The sequence below is a fragment of the Monocercomonoides exilis genome (assembly GCF_001643675.1).
Source record: "Monocercomonoides exilis strain PA203 chromosome Unknown scaffold17-1647472, whole genome shotgun sequence".
NCBI classification, from domain to species: Eukaryota; Preaxostyla; order Oxymonadida; family Polymastigidae; genus Monocercomonoides; species Monocercomonoides exilis.
Genome location: NW_027150562.1, coordinates 285,588 through 304,555, shown reverse-complemented (window position 1 = coordinate 304,555; position 18,968 = coordinate 285,588). Strand labels below are relative to the sequence as shown.

Genomic DNA, 18,968 nt, shown 5'->3' with positions numbered 1-18,968 from the left:
AAAATTTTTTGTGAAAGGAAAAATTGGAGCAATTTGTTTTGGACGATAACTTATTCAGGCTTCAAAATACATCTTTTAACATGAATATTTTTGTAATCCAAGACTTTTTTTTCATATAATACTCTCACTCTATTCACACAATTATTCGATTGAAATAATTTAAGTTTAGGGTATCACGATCGAACGTTGAAATAGAAAAATCGTTCTTCTCATTTCAACACATGAGTGAACTTGCGTTTGACGAATCAAAATGTTATTTACAACAATCGGGACCAGATGGAGTATCACTTTATGACCATCTGTCTGAACTCGTCCTTCAACTTGTTGAACAACGCCCAGATGATGCACTCGAAAAGATAGAAGAATTTTCACGAGAATTGAAGAAATCTGCTTTTATTCAAAAACCTATTCAAGAAGCTGCACTTGACGAAAATGTGTGCAACATTGATTTATAAATTTGAAAGGATTTTTTGTTTTTTTTAATATCTTTTGGGCAAAAATCTAGAAAGCTCCAACAGTTTTGGATCGGATTAAGCATAAATTTAATGAGCAATCTGTTAACCTTATAAAAGTCTGATTAACTTTTAAATTTGAAAGACATTTGTTTCAAATATTAATCATAATGTTTTAGGAGACAAAGGCAACAAACCAAACTTCATCTTCAACACCTTTAATTACCGATTCAATGGACGAATCATTTTATTTTTCGCGAATGGGAATCGGTCTTGGACAAGAAGAACTTACACAAATTATTTTACATATGAAACAATATTTTATATCTCAACCAATGAAATCTGTTAGATTTTTCGGGAAAATATATGGAGTTGAGAAAAATTATTATGTTGTTGAAGCAGAACCAAACGATAATTATCCTTCATATGATGAAGACTTCGGAGAAAAAGAAACAGGACTTATGGAAGAAAAGGCACCAGAAGTTCTAAATGACGAAGAAGCCGATCCAGACGAACCACCTTCACCAAAGCCAAAACCAGCAAAGCCTGAAGAAATCTTCCCCAAAGAACCTCGAAAAGAAATGACACCAAATCAATTTGTTTATTTTGTTTGTCATGAACGTATGATCATATTTTGTGTTATTGTTATCGATTTATTTTTGACATCTATTTGCTTTTTATTTCCATTTGAATTTCGAATAACTGTAGCTGGAGACGAATGGGTACGTCTTCCTGATGTCACCCCAGATATGATAAGAAAAGCCAGATTATTGTCAAAGACATTGACTGGTGACCTCGAAGCTCCTGTATCTGAAGGCTTTCCATTCTTCCCAGGCAAAGAGAAGCACTTCTTACGCGCACAACTGGCACGTATCAGCCATTCAACAACACTTCTGCCACGAAGACTGGCCGGTGGAGGGGAAGGCGAGGAGGCTGAGGAGGCTGAGGAAGCAGGAGAAGGAAAAGTGCCTATTGTTGATGTGGCAACACTGAATGAGGAGGCTGCATGGGTACATGCACGCCCACCGATCTTGGTGCAAGGGAGAGTTGAGAAGTGGCCTCCACCAAAGGCTGAGGGAGAAGAGGAAGAAGCAGAGGCAGAGGAAGGAGAAGAAAAGGAAAGCCCGTTTGAGGTGTGGGAAGGAGAGGATGATCCGAACACAGGGCGAAATCTGAAGCTGAAGAAGGGTATTGAAGAAGACAAGAAGCTGCTGGATGGACAAATTCCTTCTTTCTCAATCAAAAAGGACACAGTTTTGGATGAATCTCCAATTCTCCTCCGTTCAAACTATTGGCCAGGCGCATACACACTCGCATATGGCGGAAGAAAAGCTCAGATAACAAGGTTTGATCGATCACATTTCATATCATGTAATTTATCTGTTTCATTGAATATATCTCATTTAAACTGTAAAATAACTATTTTGACTTATAAAGCATTTACATTGGGTGGGGCAAGAAATACACAACTCTTCCATTCACCATGCCACCACCACCAGTTATTCCAGAAGAACATCCAGAAATGGACGAACAGGTTTGTATTTATTTATTTATGAATTTTCCTGTTTTATATTGCACCTCTTCACTTTTACAATATTTTATTAAAGATTGATCCAACTGTCGATGAGGAAGATCGAGCTCAAGCAGCACAAGAAGAGTCAGCTGCATCACACAGAGAAGAGGAAGAGGAAGAAGAAGAAGAGGAAGAAGGTTAAAAGCAATTTATCACAGCACATCCTTCTGGTTGTTTTTTTTGTTATTTTCTTTGTCTCTTCAACTCACAACCTTTTAATTTCGCTTCGCTTTTCTGAATCATTTTCATGTTCTTGTCATCTTTCATTTTAAAGCAAGAAATCTGTCATTATCAAAGCTAATTTTTTTTCTTGTTTTTTCATCTTTCAATCGGAAAAAACGAAAAATAACAAATTATTAAAGGTCAGTAACTTGCAATGAAAACAGCATGAACACAAAAATTGTAATGTCAAAAGACTACATGTCAACAATCACTCCATATCCCACAACACCAAACGAAGTCGAATACTCATTCGACTGTTTTTGAAGAAGCACCACACGAGAATTCGGATTGGGACTCCATCCATTTTTACATGCCATTCCTTTGCCTCTTTCATTTTTGCCTTTTGATGAATTGTACTTGGAATCACCAGAACTGCTGCTGTCTGAACGAGATGTTCCACTGCCAGGTTTGATACCTCCAAATTGGGCTGGCGTGCAAAACAGAGAAAATGTCGAGTTGAAAGACAGAAGGTGAAGCTGAGAACAGCCGATTGCGTTGGCAATCAATTCAGATTCTTTCGCATTTTGCTGTGAAGCGACAGTAACTTCGACAAGTTGATTGACAAAAGCAGAAGAAGAAGAAGGATCAAACATGACATTTGAATAAGATGACTCTTCGTTTGAGAAATGCTCCTTCTCAGAGAATGAAGAGAAAGAAGAAGAAGAAGATGATGATGAAGAAGAATCGTGAGTGTCTGTGGAAACAAGAAATGGAGAAAGAAGATAAACAGGCTGGCGGGTGTCGAGTGGCTGCGTAGACGAATGTGGCAGGCGAATGAAAGGAGTTTCTGGTTCGGAAGAAAAATAGACACATTGCAACGACTTTCGAGGGTATATCTTTGCTTCGGGTGAAAGTAAAACTCGTCTGGATGAAATAAAGAAAAAATAAGCGGAAAAAGAGAATTGTGGAATGTACAATGATCACAGTATTGAAAAATACAATACAAAACAAATATACAAAATTAAAATACAAAAGAAAAAATTCATCTGAGAAAAGAAACAAATGAATGAAGCATACACTTTGTTGAAATGGGCCTGGGAAAACAAAGGCAGCGAAGACTGCACAACAAGCGTTACTTCGCTCACATTTGCATTCTTTTCTGTCATTTTTCTTTGAAGTTCTGCTGTGTCTTTGATTGCAGAAAAGGCGAGCAATGAACAAGAAGGACAAATGCAATCAACAACTTCAACTGCGCCGTTCAATGGCTGCACGTTCAACAGCGGTGGGTCAGTCTGCTTTGGCAGCTCAGAGTCAAAATTCGACAGCTGGCTTGCAAACTTTGCCTGTTTCTGCCAGCTGAGTATATCATTGAGGAGAGGAACAGCAGATCCAGCAAGAACTCGGCAATGACACAATGTCTTGTACTGTGTGGTGGCTGTGGCAGGAGTGTCAGCTACAGACGAGAAAGTTGATGCGAGTGATGAAGCAGGAGAAACAGATATCACAGACAGCTGCAGAAGAGATTTGTCTCCTTCAAGAGAAGGTTCCTTTGAATATGCTTCATCAGAAATTTCACTGTCAAGCACATCAAGCAGAAAGTCTGATTTCTTTTTGATTGAAGGCGATGATGAAGCAGAAGAAGCATCTTCCCATTTTTCTAACTGCTTCTTTGTGAGTGAAGCAATTGCTATACGAGGAAGCGAATCAATAGCAATTTGATGCTTTTCTTCATTCTCCATCGCTCCCTTCGTTTTCTTTTTACCATCTGTTGTTTCACTTGTTGGGCCTTTCAAACATTCACTTGCATATTCCAGAAAGGCACTTCTTGTGTACTCAACACACTCCGTCCTTTGAGTGCTGTTGACTGCAGACAGCCCCTTTGACACAACACCAACGAGCGAAAGCTGCCACAGTTTAGACAGACAAAGCAAAACACGAAGAGACTGCAGAGAAGACGGATCGTTGAGTGTGAGGATGGCAGGCGAGGCAGAAGCAGCCGATGCGCTTTCAGAGGAAGAAGAGGAAGAAGAGGAAGAAGAGGCGGAAGAAGATGCTGAAGAAGAAGAAGAAGAAGAGTTAAATGAGGTTGGAAATGGTAGACGAGATGAGGAAAGCGAAGGAGGCGCCAGTGTTGGCAACGGGAATGTAACAGACGAAAGCGACGAGAGGAAATACGAAAAGGCGTGAAGGAGGTCGGGATCAGAGGCCATTGCCTGTGCCGCTGATGAGAAGTCCTCACCGGAACAGAATAGAAGCTTATTCACAGCGCTGTTTTTGGACGCGTGCTGGCTCTTGCGCAGCTGCTGCATCCAGCTCAGAGTGGCCGAGGGAAGCAAAGCAGATTCATTCAGATTGCAGCCGAGAAGCGCGTGAATGGACGCAGGAACAGAAGGCAGGGCTGGCAGAACGGCTGGAGCTGAGCTGACTTGCGACAGAAGCTGAGGCCAGACAGAGGAAATGAATGCCATCGTTGAAGGAAAAGGAAGAGCGAAGAGCTCCGTGAAGAGAGTCGATGTATTTGTGGACCGCTTAAACCGCTTGACACGAAGCATTCCGCTGTCGGCTTCTGCCACATCTTCTAAATCATCTGTTTCTTCTTCTGATTCATCGTCTGTAACATCATCGTTGATTCCATCACCACCATATTCTCCTTCAAGCGCATTTCTCTTTTTTTGTTTTGATTTCTCTGTTAAATTACGCTTTTCTTCTTCCTTTGCCTGCTTTTTGTATGCCTCATGATGTACTGCAATAGTTATATGTTCTTCACGTCTTTTAATGACCTCTTCATCTGGTGTAAGAGTGTTGAATTCAAATAATGGAGGTGGTTGCGAAGGCACGTAATAAGGCCTATTCTCCTGAGTAATAGAATTTTGAGAATTTAAAATTTCTTCAATATGTTCTTCATTGCTTATTGAACGCTGATATTTTTCCTCTTTTTCTTTTATTCGTGCTTTCCATCTGTCCATTCCTTTGAGATAAGAATTTTCCCAAACTCTTTCATGAAAATCATTCATACAGAAAAATGAATTCCAAGACTCATTTAAAAGATCATCATTTGACATATTAATTAAAGAATTTTGAGTATTATCATTTTGCGTAAAGCAAGAAGACTTCTTTCTACGGTTTTGAAAAGAAGAAAAAAATGAAGTTCCCATCACTGTTGAAACAACAGGTGCTGTTCTATAATATAATTGAGCTTCTGTAAGTCCTTCACGAGTATAAACAGTGTGCTTTGGCTGTTTTTGAACTTCTGGCTCTGTTAGAAACTTTATATCAGTTTTCTCAATTAAATGATGATTTCCCAACAACGAATGTGAATTATTTTGCTGTTCATTATCATCTGAATTTGAGGTTTCAACTATCTTGTTTAATGAATCGGATGGAGGTAGAAATATTTGTTCTTCAGTTTGTAAACTTTGATTTTGTTGAGGCTGATTTTCTTTTGTTGTTGTAATTTTTTGTTCAGATTGTTCATGCAGAGAAGATTCAATAGTAGATATCGGTTTTAAACTAAACTTTTTGTTAAATTTACCCTTCGAAGCAATTGCTTTCCGATTCATTAATTAATAAAAAATTATTTATGGCTTCTCAAGTATTATTGCTGTCTTATTGTTTCGCTTCCAAAATGCAGCAAAAGAAATATAACACCAGTTAGTATAATTTTATTTAGATAAAGTGATACCATTTCACCATAATACATATTTTTTATTTAAACAATGGCCGAAGAAGGAGATGATCTCGAAGAGCTGGAGGGGATCGAGTTGGATGACGATGACATGAAAATCGCATCTTCACTTCAACAAGAGGTTAGAAGATTCTTGTTTTATCAAAGATGAAATGATAATTTGTTAATGAAATATTGAAATTCTTTTCCTTTTCTTGTGGATTTTGGATTGATTTCACAATCATGAACTAATTATTGCTTGATTGTTGTTCAATTAATTTTTTATCCATGCACCAACAGGCTGAGTCAAATGACGTACTAAAAGCTCTTCAGATGCATTTTTCTCATATTTCCGAGAAAGCAATTGAGCACGATCATTCTGTTACGCCTTTTCCTGAACAAAAGATGCAATCACTTGATCGTAGTACGCTTTCAAGAAGAGAATCTCTTTCTATGGAAGATGACGTATGCTTTTTTCTGATAAATTTGAAAAAATACTCACTTTAAAAATTATAGGATGAAGAAGAAGTTATTTCGGAAGCATTAGGAAAAAACACTCATTCAAGTGGTATTCACCCAACATCTTCTTTGTCACAGAAAAGCAGTGATCAAGAAAAAAATGAAGAAGAAGAAACTGGAAAAATGGAAGAAGATATTCAAGATTCGGAATCATCGAGCACAGCAGCGAAGAAAAACAAGGCTAAAAGCACCAAAACTGAAATGGAGCCACTCCCCCTTGAAAGCGTTTTGGAAAAGGTCCAACTGAAGCAAATTAGCAAACTTACAACTCAACCAGCAGGGATCAAAGGTGAAATGCGTTCATATCAGCTTGAAGGATTGAATTGGCTAATTTGGCTTTATGAAAACGGAATCCATGGCATCCTTGCAGATGAAATGGTTTGATTTTAAATAGAATATTTTTTTCCGAATTCTTTTACTGATTTTCTGTTTTTTTTGATTATTGCATTTTAGGGTCTTGGTAAAACTCTTCAAACGCTTTCACTTTTTGTGTATCTCAAAGTGCATTTGGGAGTGCCTGGACCACATCTTGTCATTGGACCTAAATCAACAATGGGGAATTGGATGAACGAAGTGAAAAAGTTCTGTCCATGCATTAAGGCTGTAAGGCTTCACGGTGATAAAGATCAAAGAGTTTGAGATTTATTTGGGAAAGAATATTAACTTTTTCTTTAAAAAAAATGATCTTGATTGCTTCTTATAACATTAATTTTATAATTCATTTTTTCCTATTTCTGTTGAACTAATCAGAAAGAAATCATGGCAACGAAGATGAAACCCAACTCATTCGATTTGTGCGTCACGACATACGAAATGATTCTGATTGAGAAAGCGTTTCTCAGAAAGTTCAAATGGAACTATATTGTTGTTGACGAAGCACACAGAATCAAAAATGACAAGTCAAAATTATCTACCATTTTGAGAACTTATTCTTCGAAGCACAGATTGCTGCTGACTGGAACACCTCTTCAGAACAACCTTCATGAAGTTTGGAGAGACTTATTGATTTTTTTCTAAATCTGATTTTTCTTTGAATTTAAACATGATTTTTTCTTCTTCATAATATTTACTATTAAATTGAATCTTAATTTATTTCTCTGCTTATCAACATTACAACACCTTTTGCAATAGTTATGGGCTCTTCTCAATTTCTTGCTTCCAACCATCTTCTACGACAGCAGCAAATTCGACGATGCATTCAAAAACGATCAAGAAGGAGCAAATGTGTTTGTGCAGCAACTGCACAAGATGCTTCGCCCGTTTCTTTTGAGGCGTCTGAAGTCAGATGTGGAGACTCTTCCACCAAAGAACGAGATTATCGTGTTTGTGCAAATGACGCCAATGCAGAAACAGTGGTACCGATCACTCTATTTCAAAGATATTGATGCCATCAATGGATTAAGTGCAGACCGTCTGCGACTGCTGAACATTGCGATGCAGATGAGGAAGTGCTGCAATCATCCGTATCTGTTTCCGGGTGCTGAGCCAGAGCCCTTTGTTGATGGAGAGCATCTCTTCACAAACAGCGGGAAGATGGTGGTTGTGGACAAGCTGGTTCAGAAGGTGGCCAAAGAACGGGGAAAAGTGGTGATATTCTGCCAGATGACGCGTATGATGGATATCCTTCAAGCAGCATTGGCGTATCGCGGATACAGATGCTTCAGGCTGGACGGTGGGACTCCGCTGGATGTGAGAGAGTATCAAATAGAAGAGTTCAGCAAGCCGCTGCCTCCGGCTGACAAGGACTCAGGCAACTCAATCCCGTCTGTCCCGTTTATTTTCCTGATTTCCACAAGAGCTGGTGGTCTGGGAATCACACTGGTGGCAGCCAACACAGTTATCTTATACGATTCTGATTGGAATCCGCAGGCTGATCTGCAGGCAATTGATCGATGCCATCGTATTGGGCAGAAGAAGCCAGTGACGATCTACCGTCTCATCTGCGAGCACTCGATCGAAGAGAAAGTTGTGGAAAGAGCAAGAATCAAGCTGCATTTGGATCACATTGTCATTCAGCAGGGAAGATTGGTGGAGCAGAAAAAGGCACTGGCAAAGGAAGATCTGCTGACGATGATTCGACATGGTGCTGTGGAGATTATGTCGAGCGCCGAAGAGGAGAAGAGAAAAGAGAAGGAGAAGAAAGCAGCAGCCGCGGCAGCAGCTGGGGAAGAAGGGAAAATGGACGTGATTGATCTTGAAGATGAAGCAGCGATGTCTTCCTCTTCATCGTCATCTGAATACGAGTTTGATCTTGATAGTTTGCTGAAGGCAAGCACAGCAAAGACAGAAGAATGGAACAAGAAAATGGAGAAAAAAGGAGAAGATTTCAAATTGGTGTTCGATGCCAAGTCTTCTTCGGCTGATACTTCGATGTTTTGGAAGGATGCGAATGAAGACGCAGTGGGTGATGGAAATGATGATTCAGTCAAAATAATTCCTCCTCCCCTCATTTTTGAGATGCCCAAGAGAGAGCGCAACCGAATGAACTACTCAGAAGATGCATATTATCGTGCTGTGTTTGAGAAGATGAAGGAGAAGCCTTCTTCTTCTTCCAGTTCTCAAACATCGTCGCGCGAAAGACAAGCCCAGCGGATTCGCCGGCTGTGCGCGCGCATTCACCGTCCACCGCCTCGTCTGCCATTCCAGTTCTTCTCAAAACGATATGAAGAGCTGTGCAAAGAGATGGAAGACCTGCAGATTGCATTCATCGGCAAGGTGGATCCAGATTATCTGGCAGAGTGGAATAGAAGACAGACGAGAAAGATGCCTGCTATGACGTCTGCAGCAGCCATTGCCTCATCTGCAGCGAGAGTGTCTACACCCACACAAGATGTAAAACAAGAGCCACAAGCACAGATGGCCAGTGGAGCGATGGAGAAGGAAGAAAGCAACGTAGTAGTTACTGATGAAACAACGGCGAATGCAACAAATGCCCAATCTTCAAGTGCTCCACATCAAAATACGTCGAATAGCACAGAAATCAAAATTATATCACCATTCAGTGCAATGGCGCCACCACAACAATCAGTCAAAACAATGGATATATTCCCAAGTGTGACGTCATTGATGACTTCTTTGCCTTCTCTTCCTTCGAATTCGTTGGCATCAAAAACATTTTTACCATTGCCACAATCTTCTTCTTCTTCTTCTTCTTCTTCACAATCATCTACTGATCAAACGACTCATCCTTCTCCTTCTCTTTCACTCTCTCCTTCTGCCACAACTTCTTCCTCTTCCACTTCCTCTTCACATTCCACTTCTCAAAGCAAGCCACCTGAAAAGCGCCTTTCGCTGAAGATTTCAATGTCTCGGCCTCGTCCAACATTCGGTGAGCAGCCAGACAATGAGCCATTCATCAAGAAACAAGAAGAATCTCTTTCTGTCATTCATTCACCCTCACAGCAATCTGATGATTCAAATATTAATTCTTCTGCTTCTGAAGCAAGTGCAGGTTCAAATTCTAGTATTGACTCTGTTTCTAGCTCAAACACTGAAATAGGAACAGAAATCACACAACCATCAGCTTCTGCATCCTCATCTTCCTCTCCCTCTTCTTCGTCTCAGACTTCTGAAGCAAACTCCATTTCGTCCTCTGAAGAAACCTCAGCACCTCCCGCAATGTCCACTTCTCCCATCTTGTTGTCTCCTTCAGTCACTCCCTCAGTCACCCCACAGCCAACACCCGACAGCAAAGCAGGAGGTGCAGATGAGCCTGTTTGCATAGCCACGTTGGAGGATGTAGAGAATGTGACATTTGAAGGGTGGCCAAGGATGGGGAATGGAGATTACATGGAGCCTCTGTTTCTATCGGATGCAAAGAGGGAAGAAATGAACAGAGAATACCATTCGGGCTTTGGAGACTGGTCAAAGCGGCACTTCTCGGCGTTTGTGAGAGGGTGCACGAGGTTTGGTAGAAACGATATAAGAAGCATCTACGAAGAGGAATTTCTTCCGCTCTATCGATCCAAAGTTGGGGCAGGAAAAGACGATGACGACGAAGAAAAGATTACCTTTGCTGAAATTGTGCATTATTCCAAAGTGTTTTGGAAGCGATACAGAGAGCTTGCAGATGGAGAGAAGATTGTGAAAGGAATTGAGAAAGGAGAAGCACGGGCACAAAGACTGTGTGACGAGAAGAATGCAATTGTGGCTACTGTGAAATCGGCAGTTGCACAAATGCGGAGCGATACGCGCGGCTGCGGTTTGTTTGAAGGGTTCAGAGATGAAGAGATAGTAAACTTCCTCGACATTCTTATTCCGCGCTTCCATCCTTCTGTTGCTAACATTTCATTTGCCTCACAGGCTTCAGCCAATCTCTCAAGTTTTGCACCTTTTGCACAGAAATCTCTCTTTCCTCAATCAACTTCCTCTTCTTCATTCCCACTGGCACGCTTTTTCGCACCCAATTCATCAACCGCCTCAGCATCTTCTTCTCTCCAATCCACATCTCAATTTGCCACAACTCCAGTTCCTCTGGTGAATCCATTTGCAACCCAAACATCAGCTCTCCTCGGCAACTCAGGCTGGCAGGCAAGCGACGAAACATCGCTGCTCATCATCATTTCGCGCCAGCCTCAGCTGTACGGCAAGTGGAAAGAGCTGCACGAGGCTGTGGTCTCTTCTCCTCTTTTCCGCTTCCGGTATTTCATCCGGTCGAGAACGGCTGAAGAGATCAGGAAGCGCGCAGAGTCGCTTGCACACTCTCTGATGAAGCGAGGCAAAGATGCAAATCTGATGGATGTAGAACTGGAAGCAGCAGAGCAGACACTAAAGAAGTCAAGTGCTGCGAAAAGAAAGAATGCCAAGCCAGCAAGCAAGACCAAAGAAGCAGATGTGGTGGAGGTTAAAGAGAAGCCTGTGAAGAGGAAAAGAGGAAAAGATGAACCAATCGAAGACTTAACAAAGGGCAAAAGAGAAGGCAATGACAGCAATAGCAAAGCTGCAAATAAACATGTGGTAAATGATTTGCATCTAACAAACGTTGGCTGAATCACTTAATTTTTATGAATATATCTTTTCTTTTCTTTCTTTTTTCGGGTTCTTCAGTTCTACAGTTCTTTGCGTACATTTGCTATTTCTCTTTTTCAAAGTTTTTAATCACACTGCGTTTATTCACACAACCACACACGTCTCATCTCATTCATCTCATTCATATTATCATCATTTCGCGCGGCATTTTTGTTGCTTCCTGTTTCTGATCAAAAAACATGAAAGGAAAAAAGTTATAAAAACGAAAGTTGAACAAAAAGTACGAATTGCAATGTAAAAACTGGCAAAATACACAGAATCAAAATTGAACAAGGAAGCAAAAATGCTATTATAAATTACAAATGAATAAATAATCTACAGTTTTAGACATCTATTAACAATTTTTCAAGGTGTAGACGATGAGTAAGGAAACAGTGTTTTATTATAAAATCTAATGATAACTTCGAGAACTGAGCCTGATAAAGCACGAGCCTTGTCACTAAATGAGCAAACGTAGAAAACATAAACACAAAATGTTCGTCAAATGCCACTAACAAACCTTATCAACCTAAAATCAACTCCGTCTTTGCCTCTTGGATCAACATCACCTACTTTTGTTCCTTGTTCAACTTTCACTCCATCATGCAAAAGACCACGAACAACTCCTGTTAATTGAGAATAAATACGCTCATCTGATTTACAAGACATTAGATTTAAAATGATTTAATGAAAACTCAAGATTTATGAGATTGACTATTCAACATACCATCAATCATTGCAATAGTCTGACCTTCAATTACTTCATCACCAATTTCCACTAAACACTTCATCACTCCTGTCTTTGGTGCTCTTAAAACTCTTCTAACAGACTCACCTTTTATGACCCCGGGAATTCCAGTATCTGGAGCTGCAGAGCCTTCAAGAATTACTCTTCCCAAGTCATGCCCACGATTTGTTTCGATAACAGCTGTAACATCTTTTGGTGCAGAAAAACCAGGTCCAAGTCCAATTACCAGAGGTGCCAAAGACTAATAGATTGAAAAGATCATAGTTAATATATTTCATGGAATAAATGAAAGTCAAACAGGATTTGTTTTTGCAATATTTTTTTTATTAATAGTTGCATCAATAACAACTTGGATTGCATCACCAAACAAGCGCCGAGACACCAAAAGTTCTGGATCAATTATAACTGGCAGTTTGTGCTCTACATTCATGAATGCTCAGAATATGAATTATTAAAAATAACCACACGTCTCCATGTTTCTTCAATAGCATTTCGAAATTGCCCATCGCTCTTTTCATTATGCGTTGGTTGATTTATTTCTTTTTCCTGTAATGCAGGATATTGAAGAAACACAGATGTGACTCCTTCAACTTCAATTGTTTTTGAAAAAATGCACTAAGTTGTAAAATATCAAATTAAAAATGATAAAATAATAAAATCATTCAAAAGATTCATTTTGTAACCTCAGAGAAACTGACAGTTCTTCTTACTGTGAGAGGAAATGGGATATCCGTCAGAAGAAGCTTAAATCCACAAACATGAAGGCGATGGGCAACTCCTTTTAAAATAACCCACAAAAATGCGCTAAATTTAATCTAAATTACAATTAACAATACCAGTTGCCATTTCACCTGATCCTCTTATTACAATTATTGATTCAAACATTTTCTGATCAAAAATTCCAATAACTTTTCTTTTTGTGAAATGAAGGCATAAACACTAATACTGTAACACAATAAGCTACTGTACAAAATTATAATACATAAATAAAAAAAGATAAAAACGATGAAAAGATAAAAAAAAGATAAAAATGAAAATAAAAAAAATCCCAAAACACTCTTTAGTCGAAATTAATCAATAAACAAATACATAAAAATAATAAAGTAAACTAAAAAGATTTTGAAAAATAAGTTAAACATAAATTAGCTGCTCTTCCAATAGTTCCATTGTTAACTTTCTCCAGCAGTTTCAACCAATCACGTATGTGCGGATGATACTGAACAGCAGCCTCTCCCTCAGAATTTTTGAATTGAGTATTTTTTATGGCAAGGACACAGAAATGTATTAAATAAGTGTCGCGAAACGAGAAAGTTGAAGGATAAGACGGAAGATTCGCTGAAGTGCTGTTTGAAGAAGGAGCTGCTGGAGAGTAGCGAGAAGGGTTCAAGAACTCGATAAGTGTTGGGATGATGCCAGCTGATATGAAATTCGTCTGCCTTTCTTTCTTTTCCCAGACAAGTTCTTCGACACAGCGGAGGGCAGGGTATGAGATGTGAATGTTTGGACAACTGTGTAAGAAGAAGAAGAAGAAGAATTTGAAGAAGAAAAGAGAAAGTTGATTAAAAAAGATTAAAATTCCATTCACAAATCCAAATGTGCATATGTATGAAATCATTTATTAAAGAAGAAAATACAATTATTAATATTGTAAAAAATTGACAGAAAGATGATGAAGTTCAAACTCTATGAGCTTTTTCAGATCAGTAAACTTCACAACGGAAAATACGGCTCCTTTATTCACTATTACGCGTTTATATATATCCCAGAGAGAGAGAGAGAGAGAAAAAAAAAATATAAATAAATAAATTCATTAATAAAGTTTTTTATTGGTTAGTTATTTTCAATATAATAAAACATACATTCAAATCTCTCTGAGCAGTGATACAATCCAGTCGATGCCATAGACAGTAGCTCAACAGCCAACTCTTTGTTACTCTTAACCTTCTCATTGCCATTCTGCATAACCATTCCTGCTTCTTCTTCTACATTATCTTCTCCTCTTTCTTTGCTTTCCTCTTTATTGTTGTTATTGCCAAAATTATTATTAGTATCGTTATTATTATTATTCAGCACAGAAAGTCCAACTTTTGATGCCCACAGCAGAACAGGAGCCATTTTCAATGCGACGTGTGGATATTGTTCACTTTTGATGAAGGCAGCGATGGTGACAGTACAACGAAGCAGAAGCTGGGTGAGTGTGGGGGCATAATACAAGGGAGAGAAAGAATACTGTGTTGTTGTTGATGTTGAGGAGGAGGAGGAGGAGGAGGAGGAGGAGGAGGAGGAGGAAGAAGAGGAAGACAAATACGGCTGTGAAATCAACATTAAGTCTGATATGGAATATTCTTCAACATTTGATAGCTTTGGATAAATGCTGGATAACTCCACACGATCAAAAGAATCAATACTTTCATTGCCTTTCTCTTTCTCCTCCTTCTCCTTCTCCTTCTCCTTCTCCATTTTCTCCTTTTCCCATGCGCCATGCATCGTCTTCCAGAACGACAGCAGCACATCCACCACACTTAGCAGAATCGCAAGATCAGAAAACCGGTTCGACATTTTATCGAGTGAGGTTGTAATACCTCTGTAGGCAATCTTCTGAAGCAGCAGCAACAGCCGATCAATCAGAAAGAGAGAGAAAGGCGAATACAACACAGCTGAGTCAGTGGGGAAGTGGTGGTATATCCTGGACGAGCGGTGAGAAGAGGACTTTCGATGGGAATGAGAGGAAGATGATTTGTCATCTTTCTCCTCTTTCTCCTCTTCCTTCTCTTTCTCTTCCTCCTCCTTCTCCTCTTTCTTTTCTTCCTCTTTCTCCTCCTTTTGTTGCTGTTGCTGTTGTTGCTGTTGCTGATCCCCCTTTCTTTCTTCTGCATCTATCGTTTTCACCCCCTCTTCATTGTTTCCTTCTTTTCCCTCTTTCCTTGCGTTCTCCCTCTCTTCCTGTGTCACCCACTTCCCCGCAATCGCTCTCTTTATTGCTTCAACCACTCCGCTCATCACCCTTTCCTCTTTCACCATCTTTTTCATTAGCATTTCGTCTGAATGGGACACCAGCTGCTCCAGAAAGAAGATACAGCCAACAACAATTGATCTTCCAAATGATAACACTCGATTTGAGGAAGATGGGTGAATGAGAGAAGAAGAAGAAGAAGAAGGATGAGGATGAGGAGGAGGTTGATGAAGAGGTTGTGGAGTGATGGTGGGAATGCCTTGTGTGGCGAAGAGAGGAGACATGAATTGTTGTTGTTGTGGTTGTTGTTGTTGAAATGGGATAGCATTGCTAGAGACAGAAAGAGAAGAAGAAGAAGAAGGAGACTGTTCAGAGGAAGATTGAGCTGATGTGAAAGGAGCGATGTTGTCTGATGTTTGTGGAGTGAATACAGCTGAAGAAGAAGAAGAGAAGGAAGAAGAAGAAGAAGAATTTAAAGAAGAAGGTTGCATCAATTGCAGGGGCTGTCCTGTTGGCACAATCGAAACAGTCGATTGAGAGGCGAAATCAGAAGAATACAAAGACGAACTGGAGATGAATGAAGAAACGCCGACGTTGGAAGAAGGCTGAGGAAGAGCAGAGACTTTGTTGCTGTTGGGCGCCCAGAACGCAGAGGACGCAGAATAAAAGGACTGAGACGAGGCAAATGAAAATGAAGAAGAAGAGGAAGAAGAAGAAGAAGAGGAAGATGAGGAGGAGGAAGATGAGGAAGAGGAAGAGGAAGAGGAAGAGGAAGAAGATGTTGATCGAACAACAAGCAAGTTATGATACAGCTCCAAAGCATCTCCATTAGCCTTTCGTTTAGCTGCAGCCGCAGCTGCTGCTGATTTCAGTTCCACATTTCCCTCTTCTTCACCTTCACCTTCACCTTCACCTTCACTTTCTCTTTCTCTTTCACCTTCACCTTCTCCTTCTCCTTCTATTTCTGCTTCATGTCGTATTCTCCATCTCTGCTCACCAGCCTCGTCATGCTCCATCCATCTTCCACACAAAAGACGAAGAATGTGAGGAAGGCATCCACATCTTAGAATGTGTGTCACCAGATAGGAAGGAGAACAAACTTGTGAAGCGCTGGAAAGAGATAAAGAAGAAGAAGAAGAAGAAGAAGAAGATGATGATGATGAAGAGGAAGCAGAAGCAGAAGCAGAAGCAGAAGACCAAGCCACGTGCTGAATGTGCCGTGGTGCAATTCTCTGGGCCCTGAGAGTACGCATATCAAACGGAGTCCATTCAATCTGCTCATCAATCTCTCTGTTGCTGTTTGGCAAGAGCGGGTCAGCAGCACAGCACATTCGCGTCAATGCGACGAGAGATAAGAGAACTGTTCTGCCTCGCCCGATCTCTAAATGGCGGGCGATGGCAGGGAGAACGCTGATCTCGATGAGATTGGTGGCTGCGTCGAAGGCGGTATGAGGATGGAAGGAGGAGGAGGAGGAGGAGGAAGTAGAGGGAAGAGAGGTGGAAGAGGAGAGAGAAGAAAGAGAAGGAGAAGAAGAGGGAGAAGAAGAGGAAGAAGAGGAAGAAGATGATGGATGTGATTTTGTTGACAAAGCGTCAATGATCTGCATCAGAGCCTTCTGGGCAACTTTGTATGAAGGATGCCTTGAATAACAATAAAAGACAATTAACAAGAAAAAAAAAAAAAAGAAAAGAAAAAGATAAATACAAATAAAAGTGAATTATTCGTTCCATTTGATAAATAAATAAAAAAATAAATAAATAAATGAAAGCAAACTTGAGTTTCTCGTAGATGTTTGCGATGTTAGCGAAGTTTCCAACGCCTTCCACAGAACGAGAAGGGGCAAACTGTTCCTTCTGTTCTGACGAAAACTCCGTGTGTGGCCTGGTTATTGGAGGTGAAATGACTTCTGGAGAGGAAGAAGAAGAGGAAGAAGAGGAGGAAGAAGAAGAAAGAGAAAGAGGAGAAGGAAATGCCAATCCTGAGCTTTCAATAGATGTATCTGTATTGATTGACTCCTCTCTCATTCTGTTTTCTGAGGCAGACAGCGAAGAAGGCAGCTCTTGTGGTGTTATGAGAACAGCAGAAGAGGAAGAAGAAGCTATTGAAGAAGATGCAATTGAAGAAGAAGCAATTGAAGAAGAAGCAGAAGAAGATTCAGACGAAGCAGAAGCAGCTGATGTGGTGAAGGATGAAATGAATGCAGTTGAGCGTGTGGAGGAGTAGATGGAGGGACCTGAGAGCAGGTCGCTTTCAGTTGCATGCGGGGTTTGTGGTTGTTCTAATGGCTCAGATGAACCAGAAATGCCAGTGAGAGAAGAGGAAGTGTCAGATGCTGTGTGTTTAATGGTGTCTGTCTTATCATCGGAGGAAGAGGAAGAGGAGGAGGAAGAAGAAAGAAGAGATTCTTTGATAGATGGTTCTTCGGCTGTTATGTGGTGAGGAACAGGCAGAACTGAGGTGATGGTTGACTGAGCAAACTGAAGACATTCTGTGATATGGTCTTTGATGCGATTTCTATGGAAATACGAGTAAATATATGTGATATGCACATTTTTAATAATGATTGTCATTAACAATGAATAACGATGAATGAAGCAATAGACGTGGAAACAGAAGAGAAATAGCATTTAAAAACAACAAGTAAATGATATATTCCCAAAACCTTTGACTCCGAGACAGAGCAAGAATCTCGTCTCTGCGAAGAAGAGGGTGTTTCTTCGATTTTGAATGCTTTGTTGCTTGAGGCTTGGCAGTTGAGGAACTTTCCATCACGCCATTGGCATCTTCTGATGTGAGTGAGGGAGCTGAAGGCGAAGAGTCAGTCGTTGCTTCAGACAGAGGCAATGAAGACAGCTCGTCCAGCAAAGCGAGTGTGTTCTTCCATTCATCACACAAAGAACGAAGATTCCGAAGGAAATAGCTGTTGCTTATTATCTCTGTGGTGGTTGGGCGCTTTGAAGGATCCTGTGAAAAATGAAAGAATGTGAAAAAAAATAAAAATGTGTAATAACAACAATAAATACAATTGAATTTCTTCCTTTTTAGCAGAACAACAAACCAAAGAGAGCATTTTATCAACAATCGACCTGACATCTTCTGAATACATTGAAGGCAGCTGTTCCCGATCCCCATCCAAGATCGCTTTAAATGTTGTGTATCTTGACGCCCTCCAAAATGGAGGATGAAGCAGAAGCATTTGCGCCAAGGCCACTCCCATGGACCATATGTCTGTTGCTGAATTGTATGGTCTCCCTTTAATCATTTCAGGTGAAAAATATTGTCTTCATAACAAGAAAGAATGAAATTACAACGAAATAGAACATGTGCATACGGTGTTCCAAGAGTACTCTGTATAATTGGAGTTTTTTGTTCCATTTGCTTTGCAAAGCCAAAGTCCCCAAGTTTGACAAGTATTCCATCTGTCATGAATAAATTTTCAAGTTTAATATCACGATGGATTATTTGATGCTGATGCAAATGGTGTAGCGAAAGTATCATTTGTACCATAAATCTCATGAACATCTTTTAATTCAAGAAAAAAATGTTTTAATGTTAATAAATTCAATATTATGCGAACTTTCTCAGAAAGATGCCTTCCAAGTCTTGAATAATCTGCAACAAGTTTGTGCAAATCTCCACTATCACAGTATTCCATTATGATACAATAAGCGCCTTCAATTTGAAATGCTTCAATAAATTTGACCACAAATGGGCATAATGCTTTTTTCAAAAATTCGACTTCAACTTTTACTTTCTGCAATTCCATTTCATCAAATACGTTTATTCGTTTACACACGAAAAACTCATGTGAAGTTTCATGTTCAACTTTTGTTACCTCCCCAAATGCTCCTCTTCCTAAAGTTGTTATGTTGTTGTCTTTTTGACGCAA

General features: G+C 39.9%; 4 protein-coding genes across 4 annotated transcripts; 2 read left to right on the top strand and 2 right to left on the bottom strand.

The window, feature by feature from the left end:
* The first annotated feature begins 168 nt into the window (after positions 1 to 168).
* MONOS_6978p2 (putative radial spoke head protein 6) lies at positions 169 to 2,326 on the top strand. Its single transcript, XM_067877265.1, has 6 exons — positions 169 to 434; positions 506 to 571; positions 632 to 1,073; positions 1,161 to 1,797; positions 1,890 to 1,986; positions 2,060 to 2,326. Exons 1-6 carry the CDS (start codon positions 222 to 224, stop codon positions 2,165 to 2,167), a joined length of 1,563 nt encoding a protein of 520 aa, XP_067729117.1. The 5' UTR covers positions 169 to 221; the 3' UTR covers positions 2,168 to 2,326.
* MONOS_6977 (uncharacterized protein) lies at positions 2,317 to 6,066 on the bottom strand. Its single transcript, XM_067877263.1, has 2 exons — positions 3,265 to 6,066; positions 2,317 to 3,111 (listed from the first exon to the last, which is right to left on the bottom strand). The coding sequence occupies exons 1-2, from the start codon at positions 5,745 to 5,747 to the stop codon at positions 2,442 to 2,444; spliced, it is 3,153 nt and encodes a 1,050-aa protein (XP_067729116.1). The 5' UTR covers positions 5,748 to 6,066; the 3' UTR covers positions 2,317 to 2,441.
* MONOS_6976 (putative chromatin-remodeling complex ATPase chain Iswi) lies at positions 5,880 to 11,592 on the top strand. The gene is made up of 6 exons (XM_067877262.1): positions 5,880 to 5,993; positions 6,152 to 6,316; positions 6,368 to 6,748; positions 6,824 to 7,003; positions 7,121 to 7,357; positions 7,502 to 11,592. The coding sequence occupies exons 1-6, from the start codon at positions 5,904 to 5,906 to the stop codon at positions 11,357 to 11,359; spliced, it is 4,911 nt and encodes a 1,636-aa protein (XP_067729115.1). The 5' UTR covers positions 5,880 to 5,903; the 3' UTR covers positions 11,360 to 11,592.
* Positions 11,593 to 11,743: 151 nt separating this feature from the next.
* Positions 11,744 to 18,886, bottom strand: MONOS_6975 (putative EF2563 family selenium-dependent molybdenum hydroxylase system protein; the record flags this gene model as incomplete). Its single annotated transcript, XM_067877261.1, has 16 exons — positions 11,744 to 11,837; positions 11,898 to 12,030; positions 12,105 to 12,366; positions 12,424 to 12,545; positions 12,593 to 12,740; positions 12,809 to 12,929; positions 13,064 to 13,088; positions 13,263 to 13,633; positions 13,808 to 13,865; positions 13,985 to 16,719; positions 16,853 to 17,593; positions 17,742 to 18,043; positions 18,138 to 18,360; positions 18,411 to 18,601; positions 18,657 to 18,829; positions 18,883 to 18,886. 16 exons carry the CDS (start codon positions 18,884 to 18,886, stop codon positions 11,744 to 11,746), a joined length of 5,703 nt encoding a protein of 1,900 aa, XP_067729114.1.
* Positions 18,887 to 18,968: the final 82 nt, after the last annotated feature.

Excerpts from the sequence above, each read along its gene's own strand:
- MONOS_6978p2 (XM_067877265.1), top strand. The coding sequence starts at position 222 with ATGAGTGAACTTGCGTTTGACGAATCAAAATGTTATTTACAACAATCG. Across the intron at positions 1,798-1,889 it reads AGAAAAGCTCAGATAACAAG|CATTTACATTGGGTGGGGCA; the intron begins GTTTGATCGATC and ends TGACTTATAAAG. Across the intron at positions 1,987-2,059 it reads ATCCAGAAATGGACGAACAG|ATTGATCCAACTGTCGATGA; the intron begins GTTTGTATTTAT and ends ATTTTATTAAAG.
- MONOS_6977 (XM_067877263.1), bottom strand. The coding sequence starts at position 5,747 with ATGAATCGGAAAGCAATTGCTTCGAAGGGTAAATTTAACAAAAAGTTT. Across the intron at positions 3,112-3,264 it reads CAGGCCCATTTCAACAAAGT|ACGAGTTTTACTTTCACCCG; the intron begins GTATGCTTCATT and ends TATTTCATCCAG.
- MONOS_6976 (XM_067877262.1), top strand. The coding sequence starts at position 5,904 with ATGGCCGAAGAAGGAGATGATCTCGAAGAGCTGGAGGGGATCGAGTTG. Across the intron at positions 6,317-6,367 it reads CTCTTTCTATGGAAGATGAC|GATGAAGAAGAAGTTATTTC; the intron begins GTATGCTTTTTT and ends TAAAAATTATAG. Across the intron at positions 7,358-7,501 it reads TTCAGAACAACCTTCATGAA|TTATGGGCTCTTCTCAATTT; the intron begins GTTTGGAGAGAC and ends CTTTTGCAATAG.